General features: G+C 42.7%; 1 protein-coding gene across 5 annotated transcripts in view; it reads left to right on the top strand.

The window, feature by feature from the left end:
- Positions 1-1715: 1715 nt before the first annotated feature.
- Positions 1716-16223, top strand: part of LOC134336972 (vascular endothelial zinc finger 1-like) — a 73190-nt gene continuing 58682 nt past the window's right edge. For all 5 annotated transcript variants that reach the window (XM_063031715.1, XM_063031714.1, XM_063031710.1 and 2 more), the window contains exon 1: positions 1716-1831. In XM_063031715.1, the coding sequence (XP_062887785.1) occupies positions 1799-1831 (33 nt within the window). In that variant the 5' untranslated portion in view covers positions 1716-1798. The remainder of the gene's footprint in view (positions 1832-16223) is intronic.

Below are 16223 nucleotides of genomic sequence, written 5' to 3'. Positions count from 1 at the left end.
TAATGCACCAGACATGAACAATGTTATTTACTTAATTGCGAAGAAAGCATGACAACGACTCTATCTCCTTAGGGGTCTGTGGAGATTCAGCACGTCATCAAAAACCATGGCAAACTTCTAAAGATGTATGCTGACTGGCTACATTATGGCCTGGTATGGGAATATACCACCAGACTCTTGAACAAATGGGGATAGATAGCTGAACTCATTATAAGGACTATTTTAGCTTGTTATTTCATGCTCATTATTCATTGCTATTTATTCATATCTGTATTTGCACAGTTTGTTATCCCTTGATCCTGTTTACAGTTACTGTTCTATAGATTTGCCTAGTATGCCTGTAGAAAAATAATCTCATGGTGGAATATGGTGACACTCTGATGATAGATTTTACTTTAAACTTTTGATTTGTGGCTCTAAGGAGAGAAAATGGGTTTGGTGTCCTATTGAGAATTCTCTGGGTGGAGGGAGAGGGAAGTTTTTCACAACTGATTGCTTGGCTTTTGTCTGTTGGCAGCAGATAACATATTGACCTGATAGGATCAACACTTCTGATTTAAAGAATCTAAAATCCATTAAAAAGGATTGGCTATCTTATGTAGGAGAAATTTGGATAAGCGTGTGAAATGGACCAGACTGCAGTTGTGGGATATTATTTTTCAAATATTTCAGTTGGGAGTTAAATTATGAGATGGAAGATTTAAGGGTTCCCCACCAGTTACTACAATAGTAGTTCAGACCTTAGAACAGTATAAATGCTTTTATCTATAAGCTTCTGGTAATTTATTTCCATTATTTTCATTTGAAAAGAGAATTAATATTCTGCCTGGCCCTGCCAGAGAGATTTTTAAAAAATCTTAGTTACCCTGGCGTTTGACCTGTGATGAGCTTGTATCTATTTGAAATGTTAATTGGCCATCCCCAGCGACTTTTGAAGTAGCCATGGCTAATGAGAAATAGTCGATCACAAATTCACGTCAAGGGACCTCCTTGAAATGTTTTGATGTAAAGAGCAGTTGGAGCAGAGGACGTTGCACCCTGGGAGAAATAACTGAATAAGTATTTGAAATGAGGAAGGAACAGTTATGTGAAGTGAGTCTGTGGGATTATATTTGAATTGTGCCAGTCAAGAATATTCAGAAAGAGGGTTGCGCCTTCGTACCCCACTATTGAGAAGACATAGTAGTTAGTTGCTTGGAAGTGTCTATCCAGCCGACGCTGGGGCTTGAATGTCATCGTGATAACTATAGAAATTAATCCGCAAGTTTAAATAATCAGTTGATTAGTGATTCGTATATTTTAAAGTCGGAAAGTTTGAGTTTATCGTCATGTACGCAAGTACATGTAATGCACGGGTGCAGTAAAAAATCAGCAGAATCACATACAAAACATCCACAAGAAAAACGTAAATTAAACAATTATACGGGAAAGAACGCACTCGAGGCAAAAATAAAACAAAGTTCGCTGTACTATAGGTGGCCATAGGGGTAGTAATTAGGGTTGTGCAGGTTGGTTCGTGAACCGAATGGTTGAAGGGAAGGACGGTCTTTCTGAGGGGTTCGGAGGATCTGAAATACTGAAACTCCCTATTCCTTTGCTTTCGGCCGGTGACCGCGGCGGCCTGGCCGCCCTCCCGCCCGAGGATGCTGCAGTGCTGGTCGGAGCGGCCGGCGTGGGAGGGGAGGGGAGGGGAGGGGTGAGAGGTGACAGGAAGTGGCGGCGGCGGCCATGTTTGCCCCGGCGCCGTGTTCTGAGCAGCTTTGTTGTGGCTCTTTCTCCTCCGTGTGTCGCGGTTGAAATGGAGGCGACCTGGGGCGCCTTTATATTTCAGGTGAGGCCGCGAACGGCGGGCGCGGCGGTTTGGCCGGTGGGGAGGCGGGATTCGGAGGAGACGGCGACGAGGAAGGAGGGTTTTTTTTTGTGTGTGTGCTCTGCTTGGGGCTGAGTTGCAGACAAGCCCGGCCAGGCAGCAGCATAATGGCCCAGGCGGGCAGGCGGGCACCCAGCTGGGCTCCAACCCGGCAGTGCAACACGCAGCAAACAGAACACTTTCCTTCCCTGCACACACAAACACGCAGAATGTAATGCAATCATCTCGAGTTGAAACCCTTCAACAGCAATGCATTTATCTGCTCTCTAAACTGTAGTCCATCAACGCAGTGCATTTATTTACACCAGATTGTAGCCGAACAGTTAGTGCATTTATTTATTCCAAACTTCAGCCCAATAGTTACAGTGCATTTATTTAGGCAGAACTGCAGCCCAATAGTTACAATGAATTTATTTACTCCGAACTCAAGCCCAACAATCAACTTTACAGAAGTAAATTTTCTATTTGTAAAAGCAAATAGCTGTTATGTCCACCTCTCCCCATATAAGTTCCAAATAGTTTCAATCGGATGGGATCCAGTCCATACCTACAGATACCCATTTTTTTGACCCTTTTGTATATATTTCGATTCTGTACAACAAAACAAAATATCTGATTTCACTGTGCAGCTGAACTGCAATTTTAAAGTGTGATGCAGATCATCCACTGTTTTGGTAATCTGCTTTTCTAACTTTGCAAAATGGTAACACATTTCTTCTGTATTTTAAATGGGATGATGGCAAGCAATAGGTTTTGTTTTCAATTTTTTCCTATCCGCCATGACCTTACAAGAAGTTGCAATGATTGCAATATTTGATATAGATCAAGCAGGTCAATTTCAACATTTTTTAGCTTTAAAAGATCATTTTTGTTTGCAGTGAATAAACTTAAAACATACTAATTTACTGAAGTGTAGGACTTCAGTTGACTTTCAGCATATACAGTGTAGAGATGTGATGGTCTTGTTAAGACAGAATCTGCTTTATTGATGTAAGTCTGATTGCTCTCAGTTGACGTTTGTGCATTAGTGTTAATGTTAATTTCCAACTTTACAGATTCTGTAAATGAACACAGATTTTTATTTGGAACTTAACGCTGATTCTCACTGTGTATTGTGCACAACAAATGTGATTAAATAGTTACTTGGTCAGTTTTTCCTTGTGACGAGAACATCCTGGTGTGTGTGTGTGTGTGTGCATAGTTTAAATTGTAAATTTGTCAGCATAGCATTTCATGTCAAATCCTGCATGTTTTTGCACTTCTACTCTTCAGGGTATTAGCTGGTATTTGTTTCTGCAGTTTGACATAAAATGCTGGAGGTAGTGAAAGTGACTATCTGAATAGTTTTTGCTGCAGTCTTAGTCACGTTTGATATCTGTTGAATCAGCTGGTGCAGGAGTAGTAATAATCAGCATTAGTCCTTTTGGGTGAGGAAGCAGAAAAATTGCCATGCAAGAACTCTTAAACAACCTCTCCTGGTAGTGTTAAAAGTAGATTGAAACTTATACTCTTAATGTCTGCTTCAATAGATACCTACTACTGTACCTAATAAAGTAGCCACTGAGTAAGTTCATTGTCATTTGCTGCTATAGCTCATCCACTTCAAGCTTCGGCGCATTGTGCGTTCAGGGATGCTCTTCTGCACACCACTGTTGTTAGTTGAGTTACTGTCACCTTCCTGTCAGCTTCAACCAGTCTGGCCATTCTCCTCTGACTTCTCGCATTAACAGCACATTTTCACCCAAAGAACTGTTCACTGGATGGTTTTTGTTTTGTGCACCATTCCCTGTAAACTTTAGAGACTGTTGTGTGGAAAAACTGAGGAGATCAGTTTCTGAGTGTATGTAAATTGAATTTGGAAGTGCTTTCCCTTACAATCAACATTCAGATATAAAATAATAACTTGAAGTATAGAAGCTGTGGAACCAAATACTATCAAGAAATGTTATAGTAGAGGGGAAAATAGTATCTGTTCCTGAATTATGTACTTCTACTGTTGCTTTATGTTTAGTCATTTCTCAATGTGTGGGCAGTGTTAAGGCTGGCTTTTACTGAATACCCAGTGACCTTGTTATGGAGTTACTCTCACAGTGCTGGTGGGTAGGGAGTTGGACCATAAGACAGAAGTTCCAGGACTTTTAGATCCGGTGACAATGAAGGAATGGTGATAATATCCAAGTCAGGCTAACCTATAACCTGGACGGGAACCTGAAGATGGTGACATTCCTTGTACCTGCTGCTCTTTGTAGAGCATCACCGGGGATCTCACGGGGTCTGTACATACCGTCTGTGTGGTGAAAAAAGCACAACAGTGCCTCTTTCACTTCGGATGGTTGAAGAAGTTTGGTATGCACCTCCCAAATCCTAAGAACTTTCTACAGGGGCACTGTTGAGAGCTTCCTGCTGGCTGCATCACTGCCTGGTATGGGAATTGTACTTCCTTCAATCACAGGACTCTGCAGAGAGTGGTGCGGACAGCCCAGCACATCTGTAGATGTGAACTTCCCACCATTCAGGACATTTACAAAGACAGGTGTATAAAAAGGGCCCGAAGGATTCATTGGGGACCCGAGTCCATAAGACCATAAGACAAAGGAGCAGAAGTAGGTCATTTGGCCCATCGAGTCTGCTCCGCCATTTTATCATGAGCTGATCCATTTTATCCTATTTAGTCCCACTGCCCCGCCTTCTCACCATAACCTTTGATGCCCTGGCTACTCAGATACCTATCAATCTCTGCCTTAAAGACACCCAATGACTTGGCCTCCACTGCTGCCCGTGGCAACAAATTCCATAGATTCACCACCCTCTGACTAAAAAAATTTTTTCACATTTCTGTTCTGAAAGGGCGCTCTTCAATCCTGAAGTCATGCCCTCTCATACTAGACTCCCCCATCATGGGAAACAACTTTGCCACATCCACTCTGTCCATGCCTTTTAACATTCGAAATGTTTCTATGAGGTCTCCCCTCATTCTTTTAAACTCCAAGGAATACAGTCCAAGAGCGGACAAATGTTCCTCATATGTTAACCCTCTCATTCCCGGAATCATTCTAGTGAATCTTCTCTGTACCCTCTCCAACGTCAGCACATCCTTTCTTAAATAAGGAGACCAAAACTCCCCACAGCACTCCAACCACAAACTGTTCCAGCTGTTACCATCTGGGAAATGGTACCACAGCATAAAAGCCAGGACCAACAGGCTCCGGGACAGCTTTTCCACCAGGCCATCAGACTGATTAATTCATGCTGACACAACTGTATTTCTATGTTATATTGTTGTATATACTATTTATTATAAATTACTATACGTTGCACTTTAGATGGAAACATAATGTAAACATTTTTACTCATGTATATGAAGGATGTAAGTAATAAAGTCTATTCAATTCAGATTGAAGAGGTTCAAATTTATTATCATCTGACTACATATATACAACCATAGCAGACAGCGTTCCTCTGGACCACTGTGCACCCTCAATGCATACATCTCACACAGCACAGAAAAATTAAATATTACCATAAATGAGTTGTTAAAATATAATTCAAAGTGCATGTCGTGCACAGTACAGGTTAGCAGCTCGCTGTTCTAGTGGTGAGATCTCAGTGGAGGCAGGGAAGAAGCTTTTACCCAGTCTGGCATTCCTTGTCCTCTGTACTACTACAGAAGGAGGCTTCTGTACCTCCTTCCGGATGGTAGTGGGTCAAAGAGACAATGCTTTGGGCCCTTTGTATATAACACTTTTAGTAAATGTTACAAAAAGGGGTGAGGGAGATTATGGTGATCCTCTCCGGGATTTTTACAATCCTATGTAGGATCTTTCAGTCTGATACCTTGCAGCTTAAGCACCACACAATGATGCAGCCCAACAGGACACTCTTGACGATGTTGAATGGAGTGCATTTTGCAGAAGAGGTGCATTGCAGCCACAGTGAGCTGTTGGAGGGCAGGGATGTTCAAGGCATGGATGGAGTACCATATAGGTGGACTGTGGAAATTGCATAGGGCTTGGAACCAGTTCCTTTAGGAAAGAGATATTAGCCTTGGACTGCTATGGCTAATAATGACCAAGACGGTCTCTGATGTGACAAATTACAAAGTTTGCATAAACTTGGACTGCCTTAAGGAAAAGTCAGAATACTGGCAGTAACTCCTGGTAAGCTGGAGAAAGCTGTTTCAGTTCTCCAGGGAAGTTAGTGAGGCGAACTGGTTTTAAAGTTGGAATGTCAGAGGGTTAAAAGTTAGCAAACATTTCCATTTGGAATGGATGTAGCTGTTTAAAACCCTGTAAAAAGTAGATGATAGGCCAGTTATTACCTTTTAATCTGTAATGGATTTTTGATGTATGATGTGATGGAGTATGGTCATAGTTCAGTCATGTCATTAAATGATGGAACTCGTTTAAGGATTTAATGGCCTACAGCTTTTCTTCTCTTTTGATATGTAGCAGCTGCTTGCATTTGTGTGGTGTCTTTTCACATAAATCACCTCAGTGCTTTACTTGGGCGTGAGGTGGGTAAAACAACTTGCTGGTAAAGGCCAAGTTGAAAGAGTTGTGGCAGAGCAGATGGGGTAGAGACAGGACAGGCAGGAGTTGGGGCTGGGTGTTGGGGAATTGTCTGGTAGAAGGCTGTCGACAAGTAGGAGAATCCAAGGAAGTGGGCTGACGTTCTCTGGAGTGAGGAAGATAGGGAAAGGTACGTACTGCAATCCAGAACTGGTGAATAGGTAGACTGGTACAAAGTTTAGAGACCTTTGGATTTGCTGTTACTGAGAATGAGCGTGTTTGATGAATGAGACCTATTTTATTAAAGGATGCATGGAGCTTGATTCCAATTCTCCAGAAGTGTCATATGGAGAGCTTCGGACATCAGCAGACGTGAGAGAAATCGATCAATAGCTGAAGATAACGTGTTTCTTTGTAAATCTAACTTGTTGCTGTATTAAAGCAGCAAGCATACATTTTGCCAGAGCATTGCTGTTTCAGTATTAAAGAGTGACCGTACCAGTTAATTATTGTTCAGCAAGCGTCTGCAGAGCTGAAACATAGTGCTCACGTTTGAGGTCAGTGACAGCTCATCAACCTGAAATGTTAATCCTGTTTATCTGTTCACAGGTGCTGCCTGACCTACTGAGCATTTCCATCCATCGAGCTATACGTCATTGATATGGGTCCTTTGACCTTTTTGCCATGTCAGCCATTAAACTTGGCTCCGCTGGGCTCCTATTTAAACCCCTACTTTGCACGTACTTGTACAAATGGCTTTCAGATGTTGTTATTGTGCCTGCCTTAACCACTTACACTGGCAGCTTGTTCCATATTTTCAGTTCAAAATTTTCAGCACATGCATTTGTTTTACTTTTGTCCAATTTTGATTTGCTTTTTTAAGTAAGTAAAATGGCAAAGTGGAGTAAGGTTTCATGGCAGATGGTTAACCCTCTGTTCAGTCACCAAAGTAGCCTTGCATTACTTAACCTGATGGTCAGTGTTAGCAAAATGCCTCACTTCTATGAGCTTGTTCTTGCCTATTGTTATCGAGTACATCATGGCAGAAGGAAATCCTGTCCTCTTCTCCAATGTCTCCCTATTCCATTCCCATTGTTAGTCTCATTGAGAGCAATTAACGTATCTCTGCCACTTTCAGTGAGCTTTTAACCTGGAGGCTCCTTTGATGTTTGATGCTGGTCTCGACCCAAAACATCAAACATCCTTTTGCTTCGAGCGATGCTGCTTGACTTGCTGTGTTCAATAAGTTCAAGTTTATTGTCATCTGACTGTATATATACAACCAAACTAAACAAATGGTGTACCCTCAGTACATATATCATGCACAGCACAGGAAAAACAAGATGTTACCACAAGTTAATAAAATATAACCCAACATGCATGTCATGTACAGCAGAGGTAAACAGTACAGTAAACAACTTGTTGTCTAAGTGATGAGATCTTGGGGGCAGGGTATTCATTAGTCTGAGGGAAGAAGCTATTACCCAGTCCTGATGCTCCTGTACCAGCTTTCTAAACAGTTTTTATTTCTCCAGGTTCTAGGATTGTATCTCCTTTGCTTCTCTTTTAATCAGTCTTTCATTGTTTGATTGTCACAAAATTAATTAGAGAGGAAAGTGCTTGTATATTGCAATTAAACTGAAAGATCGAGACTGATTTGATCTGTCATTTTTCTGATCGTTGTTTGGTGTCAGTGACCTCAGTGAACTACCTAGTCTGGTTCCGTGAGGGAGGAGCTCCTGTATCAGATTGATATAATGGAAAGTTGAAAGAGTGATCTAGTAGATTGGTTGCAACACACATCAAAGTTGCTGGTGAACACAGCAGGCCAGGCAGCATCTCTAGGAAGAGTCAACGTTTCAGGCTGAGACCCTTCGTCAGTAGATTGGTTGTTTTGTATAGTCTGGCTCAGTGACTTGTCCCAGAGAGCTCGTCTGCCAAAATCATTAGCATTTAATTTGAATTAATGTTGGGAATGCAGGGAATTACACTGCAATGAGAGTCAGTTTCAGAAAGGACAGCGAGGGAGGCAAGAGAGGTGGGGGTGTGGCACTGCTGATCAGAGAGAGTGTCACGGCTGCAGAAAAGGAGGAAGTCATGGAGGGGTTGTCTACTGAGTCTCTGTGGTTAGAAGTTAGAAACAGGAAAGGGTCAATAACTCTACTGGGTGTTTTTTTTTATAGACCACCCAATAGTAACAGTAGTAGAGGAGCAGATAGGGAGACAGATTCTGTAAAGGTGTAATAATAGCAGGGTTGTTGTGGTGGGAGATTTTAATTTTCCAAATATCGATTAGCATCTTCCTCGAGCAAGGGGTTTAGATGGGGTGGAGTTTGTTAGATGTGTTCAGGAAAGATTCCTGACACAACATGTAGATAAGTCTACAAGAGGAGAGGCTGTACTTGATCTGGTATTGGGAAATGAACCTGGTCAGGTGTCAGGTCTCTCAGTGGGAGAGCATTTTGGAGATAGTGATCACAATTCTATCTCCTTTACCGTAGCATTGGAGAGGGATGGGAACAGACAAGTTGGGGAAGTGTTTAATTGAGTAAGGGGAAATATGAAGCTATCAGACAGGAACTTGGAAGCATAAATTGGGAACAGATATTCTCAGGGAAATGTATGGCAGAAATGTGGCAAATGTTCAGGGGATATTTGTGTGGTGTTTTGCATAGGTACGTTCCAATGAGACAGGGAAAGGATGGTAGGGTACAGAAATCATAGTGTACAAAATCTAGCCAAGAAGAAAAGAAAAGCTTACGAAAAGTTCAAAAAAACTATGTAATGATAGAGATCTAGAAGATTATAAGGCTAGCAGGAAGGATTTTAAGAATGCAATTAGGAGAGCCAGAAGGGGCCATGAGAAAGCCTTGGTGAGCAGGCTTAAAGAAAACCCCCAGGCATTCTACAAGTGTATGAAGAGCAAGAGGGTAAGACGAAAGAAAATAAGACCAATCAAGTGTGACAGTGGAAAAGTGTGTATGGAACCGGAGGAGATAGCAGAGATACTTAATGAATACTTTGCTTCGCTATTCTCTATGGAAAAGGATCTTGGTGATTGTAGGGATGACTTTCAGCAGATTGAAAAGCTTGAACATATAGACATTAAGAAAGAGGATGTGCTGGAGCTTTTGGAAAGCATCAAGTTGGATAAGTCTCCAGGAGCAGAGGAGATTGCTGAGCCTCTGGCAATGATCTTGGCATCATCAATGGGGATGGGAGAGGTTCCAGAGGATTGGAGGGTTGCATATGTTGTTACTTTATTCAAGAAAGGGAGTAGAGAAAGCCCAGGAAATTGTAGACCAGTGAGTCTTTCTTCAGTGTTTGTAAGTTGATGGAAAGTATCCTGAGAGGCAGGATTTATGAACATTTGGAGCAGTATAATATGATTAGGAATAATCAGCATGACTTTGACAAAGCAACACACATCAAAGTTGCTGGTGAACGCAGCAGGCCAGGCAGCATCTCTAGGAAGAGGTACAGTCGACGTTTCGGGCCCAGACCCTTCGTCAGGACTAACTGAAAGAAGAGCTAGTAAGAGATTTGAAAGTGGGAGGGGGAGGTGGAGATCCAAAATGATAGGAGGAGATGAGGGGGAGGGATGGAGCCAAGAGCTGGACAGTTGATTGGCAAAAAGGATATGAGAGGATCATGGGACGGGAGGCCCAGGGAGAAAGAAAAGGGGGGGGGAACCCAGAGGATGGGCAAGGGGTACAGTGAGAGGGACAGAGGGAGAAAAAGAGAGAGAAAAAGAACGTGTGTATAAAAATAAATAACAGATGTGGTACGAGGGGGAGGTGGGGCATTAGCGGAAGTTTGAGAAGTCAATGTTCATGCCAACAGGTTGGAGGCTACCCAGAGGGAATATAAGGTGTTGTTCCTCCAACCTGAGTGTGGCTTCATCTTGACATTAGAGGAGGCTGTGGATAGACATATCAGAATGGAAATGGGACGTGGAATTAAAATGTGTGGCCACTGGGAGATCCTGCTTTCTCTGGCGGACAGAGTGTAGGTGTTCAGCGAAACGATCTCCCAGTCTGCGTCAGGTCTCGCCAATATATAGAAGGCCATATCGGGAGCACCGGACGCAGTATATCACCCCAACCGACTCACAGGTGAAAGTGTTGCCTCACCTGGAAGGACTGTCTGGGGCCCTGAATGGTGATAAGGGAGGAAATGTAAGGGCATCTGTAGCACTTGTTCCGCTTACAAGGATAAGTGCCAGGAGGAAGATCGGTGGGGAGGGATGGGGGAGACGAATGGACAAGGGAGTCACGTAGGGAGTGGTCCCTGCGGAAAGCAGCGGGGGGGGGGAGGAAAAGATGTGCTTAGTGGTGGGATCCCGTTGGAGGTGGCGGAAGTTACAGAGAATATGTTGGACCTGGAGGCTGGTGGGGTGGGAGGTGAGGACAAGGGGAACCCTATTCCCGGTGGGGCGGCGGGAGGATGGAGTGAGAGCAGATGTGCGTGAAATGGGGGAGGTGAGTTTGAGAGCAGAGTTGATGGTGGAGGAAGGGAAGCCCCTTTCTTTAAAAAAGGAGAACATCTCCCTCGTCCTGGAATGAAAAGCCTCATCCTGAGAGCAGATGTGGCGGAGACGGAGGAATTGCGAGAAGGGGATGGCATTTTTGCAAGAGACAGGGTGAGAAGAGGAATAGTCCAGATAGCTGTGAGAGTGAGTAGGCTTATAGTAGACATCAGTAGATAAGCTGTCTCCAGAGATAGACAGAAAGATCTAGAAGGGGGAGGGAGGTGTCGGAAATGGACCAGGTGAACTTGAGGGCAGGGTGAAAGTTGGAGGCAAAGTTAATGAAGTCAACGAGCTCAGCATGCGTGCAGGAAGCAGTGCCAATGCAGTCGTCAATGTAGAGAAGGAAAAGTGAGGGACAGATTCCAGAATAGGTTTGGAACATAGATTGTTCCACAAAGCCAACGAAAAGGCAGGCATAGGTAGGACCCATAGAGGTGCTCATAGCTACACCTTTAGTTTGGAGGAAGTGGGAGGAGCCAAAGGAGAAATTATTAACAGTAAGGACTAATTCCGCTAGGAGTAGAGTGGTGATAGAGGGGAACTGGTTAGGTCTGGAATCCAAAAAGAAGCGGAGAGCTTTGAGACCTTCCTGATCTTCCTGACATGACTGGACATCCATGGTGAAAATAAAGCAGTGAGGGCCAAGGAACTTAAAATCATCGAAAAGTTTTAGAGCGTGAGAAGTGTCAGGAACATGGGTGGGAAGGGGTTGAACAAGGGGGGGATAAAACAGTGTCAAGGTATGCAGAAATGAGTTCTGTGGGGCAGGAGCAAGCTGAGACAATAGGTCTACCAGGACATGCAGGTTTGTGGATCTTGGGTAGGAGGTGTGTGAACTATAAGGTTGGTAGCAGTGGATGGGACCTCCCCTGAGCGGATAAAGTCAGTGATGGTGTGGGAGACGATGGCCTGGAGCTCCTTAGTGGGGTCACGATCGAGGGGTAAATAGGAGGTATCTGCGAGTTGTCGCTGTGCCTCGGCAAGGTAGAGGTCAGTACGCCAGACTACAACAGTGCCTTATGATCCTGATTGAATTTTTTGAGGATGTGACTAAACACATTGATGAAGGTGGAGCAGTAGATGTAGTGTATATGGATTTCAGCAAGGCACTTGATAAGGTACCCCATGCAAGGCTTATTGAGAAAGTAAGGAGGCATGGGATTCAAGGGGACCTTGCTTTGTGGATCCAGAACTGGTTTGCTCACAGAAGGCAAAGAGTGGTTGTAGACAGGTCATGTTCTGCATGGAGGTGGGTGACCAGTGGTGTGCCTCAGGGATCTGTTCTGGGACCCCCTTCTCTTTGTGATCTTTATAAATGACCTGGATGAGGAAGTGGAGGGATGATTTGGTAAATTTGCTGATGACATAAAGGTTGGGTGGGTTATGTATAGTGTGGAGGGCTGTCAGAGATTACAGCGGGACATCAATAGGATGCATAACTGGGCTGAGAAGTGGCAGATGGAGTTCAACCCAGATAAGTGTGAAGTGGTTCATTTTGGTAGGTCAAATATGATGGCAGAATATAGCATTAATGGTAAGACTCTTGGCAGTGTGGAGGATCAGAGGGATCTTGGGGTCCAAGTCCATAGGACACTCAAAGCTGCTACGCAGGTGACTCTGTGGTTAAGAAGGCATACCTTCATCAACCTTGCAATTGAGTGTAAGAGTCGAGAGATAATGTTACAACTATATAGGACACTCATCAGGCCTCACTGCAGGAAAGGTGTGGAAACTATAGAAAGGGTGCAGAGGAGATTTACAAGGATGTTGCCTGGATTGGGGAGCATGCGTTATGAGAATAGGTTGAGTGAACTTGGGCCTTTTTTCCTTGGAGTGACGGAGGATGAGAGGTGACTTGATAGAGGTGTATAAGATGATGAGAGGCATTGACCGTGTGGATAGTCAAGAGGATTTTTCCCAGGGCTGAAATGGCTAACATGAGAGGGCACAGTATTAAGGTGCTTGGAAGTAGGTACAGAGGAGATGTCAGGGGTAAGTATTTTTATGCAGAGAATGGTTGGTGAGTGTGTGGAATGGGCTGCCGGTAACGGTGGTGGAGGTTGATATGATAGGGTCTTTTAAGAGTCTCCTGGATAGGTACATAGAGCTCAGAAAAATAGAGGGCTATGGGTAACCTTAGGTAATTTCTAAGTACGTACATGTTCAGCACAGCATTGTGGGCCAAAGGGCCTGTATTGTGCTGTAGGTTGTATGTTTCTATGAAAAGATCATTTTCTATTTAAACTGCAAAAGTGGCATGCAAAAGTTTTGGCACCCCGGCCAAAATTTCTGTTACTGTGTATAGCTAAGCGAGTAAAAGATGACCTGATTTCCAAAAGGCATAAAATTAAAGATGACACATTTCTTTAATATTTTAAGCAAGATCACTTTTTTTACTTCCATCTTTTACAGTTTCAAAATAACAAAAATGGAAAACGGCCCAAAGTAAAAGTTTGGGCACCCTGCCTGGTCAGTACTTAGTAACACCCACTTTGGCAAGTATCACAGCTTGTAAACGCTTTCTGTAGCCAGTTTAAGAGTCTTTCAATTCTTGTTTGGGGGATCTTCGCCCATTCTTCCTTGCAAAAGGCTTCCAGTTCTGTGAGATTCTTGGGCCGTCTTACATGCACTGCCCTTTTGAGGTCTATCCACAGATTCTCGATGACGTTTAGGTTGGGGGACTGTGAGGGCCATGGCAAAACCTTCAGCTTGTGCCTCTTGAGGTAGTCCATTGTAGATTTTGAGGTGTGTTTAGGATCATTGTCCTGTTGTAAAAGCCATCCTCTTTTCATCTTTGGCTTTTTTACAGACGGTGTGATATTTGCTTCCAGAATTTGCTGGTATTTAATTGAATACCATGTAATTGACCAAAAAGTTCTATTTTAACTTCATCAGTCCACAGGACTTGTTTCCAAAATGCATCAGGCTTGTTTAAATGTTCCTTTGCAAACTTCTGATGCTGAATTTTGGCCACAATGAGCAAAGGTACGTTTGGAGAAAAAAGGGTGCCGAATTTCTTGAAAAGAACACCTCTCCAACTGTTAAGCACTGGCGTGGATCTTTCATGCTTTGGGCTTGTGTTGCAGCCAGTGGCACAGAGAACATTTACTGGTAGAGGGAAGAATGAATTCAGTTAAATACCAGCAAATTCTGGAAGCAAACATCACATCGTGTTACTAAGTACTGATCATGCAGGGTGCCCAAAATTTACTTCGGGCCATTTTCCTTTTTTGTTATTTTGAAACTGTAAAAGATGGAAATAAAAAAGTGATCTTGCTTAAAATATTAAAGAAATGCGTCATCTTTAACTTTATGCCTTTTGGAAATCAGGTCATCTTTTACTTGCTTAGCTATTCACAGTAACAGAAATTTTGACCAGGGGTGCCCAAACTTTTGCATGCCACTGTATTTTCAGGGTAAATGTGCTAACTGGAATGTTAATAAACTTTTTGACCAAAAAATTAAGTTATAGAAGACTGGTAGAGATTATTTTCTCCACTGCTCTGGAATTAGTATTTTTCTTATTATTAGGTAGCATATGCTGTCAAATATTGCTAACCCTAACCCTGCAAATGGCAAATTGTTTTAACCTGGAGGATGAAGGGTGAAGACTACAATGTGGATTGACTGTCCACATCCATTTACTATGCTTAAATTTTAAAAGGTAAGTACTGTAGATGCTGTAAATCGAAGATACAATTAGAAACTGCGAAAAAATATTCAGAGACTCAGGCAGGGTCTGTAGAAAAAGAAACAGGACAAAATTTTGGAAACACAAACATGAGAAAATCTGCAGATGCTGAAAGTCCAAAGTCACACACATAACATGCTGGAGGAATTCAGCAGGCCTGGCAGCATCTATGGAAAATAATAAACAGTCAACATTTCAGGCTGTTACCCTTCTTCAGGACTGGAAAGGAAGGAGAGAAGTCAGAGTAAGAAGTTTGAGAGAGGGGAGGAAAAAGTACAAGGTGGCAGGTGATAGGTGAAACTGGGAGGGGGGAAGGGGTGAAGTAAAGAGCTGGGAAGTTGATTGGTTAAAGAGATAAAGGGCTGGAAGAGGGGTAATCTGATAGGAGAGGATAGAAGACCATGGAAGAAAGGGAAGGGGGAGGAGCACCAGAGGGAGGTGATGGAAAGGTAAGGACATGAGGTGAGAGAGGATAACAGGAATGGTGAAGGGTGGGGGGCAATTACTGAAAGTTCAAGAAATCAATGTTCATCCCATCGGGTTGGAGGTTACCCAGATGAACTATAAAGTGTTGCTCCTTCAATCTGAGTGTGGCCTCATTGCGGCAGTAGAGGAGGCCATGGACTGACATGTCGGATTGGGAAGTTGAATTGAAATGGGTGGATACCAGGAGATTCTGCTTTTTCTGGCAGACGGAACATAGTTGCTCAGCAGTCTCCCAGTCTATGTCGGGTAGACAAAGTTTTGGATTGATTATGATTCATTTCTAGAATTTTCATATTTTTGTTCCTGTGTACTCATGGGTCCATTTGCTTTAAAGTAGCAGAATTCCTGGCAGGGTTTTTTCTCCTGTTGATTCCTGTAGTGGGGATATCAGTACTGTATCTGAACCCGAACTTTTGACCCGATCAAGTTATATACTTCCATAAATTGACTTACTTGAAGGTTGGGAAGAGCCAAGATTTATTTGGTCATTCTTGGGGATGTTGAGTTCCTTAACTACGTGTGAACACTATCAGTAAGGATAGGCTTCCCTTGAACTCGTGTATATTAAAACAAATGCTATTGGCATTCTTCTTCCTTCATTAGATATAAATTGGGGAATTACATGACCAGCAGGATTGCAAGAGTTTGGAAGGCAGCACGTCATATTCTCTAGGACATTCAGGATGGAGTAATAAATGTTGGATTTAGCAGCAAATCCTGTATTTAAAAAAGCTGACTATAATTTTATTGAAACTGCACTACCCAACAGACATATCTATATCTGAGAGAAAAATATTCCTGCCAGAAGCAATACATCCCCTACCCATAAATATTCACCTGTCAAACTATTGAGGAACTGTTTTTCACTTTAAATTTTATGATTTTCAGAATCACAAAAGTTTAAAATTATTTTAGTCAGGACTACCCATTGAATGGCTCAGTAGTTTTTAATGGAATGACAGCTGAATTAATTTGGAAAAATCTTATTCTTTTTTTGAACTGGATTTTTATACTGTTTTACAAATAATATAGTTTCTGATTGTGGAATTGTTTTACTGCTTCATGGCGGTATTCATGCTGAAATGTTTAATTGTGGTTTGATGAGCCGTACTGGCCTTGTGTATTTTGTTGCAGCTG

This window comes from Mobula hypostoma, chromosome 23, assembly GCF_963921235.1.
Source record: "Mobula hypostoma chromosome 23, sMobHyp1.1, whole genome shotgun sequence".
Taxonomy (NCBI): domain Eukaryota; kingdom Metazoa; phylum Chordata; class Chondrichthyes; order Myliobatiformes; family Myliobatidae; genus Mobula; species Mobula hypostoma.
This window is presented reverse-complemented; position numbering and strand designations above follow the sequence as displayed.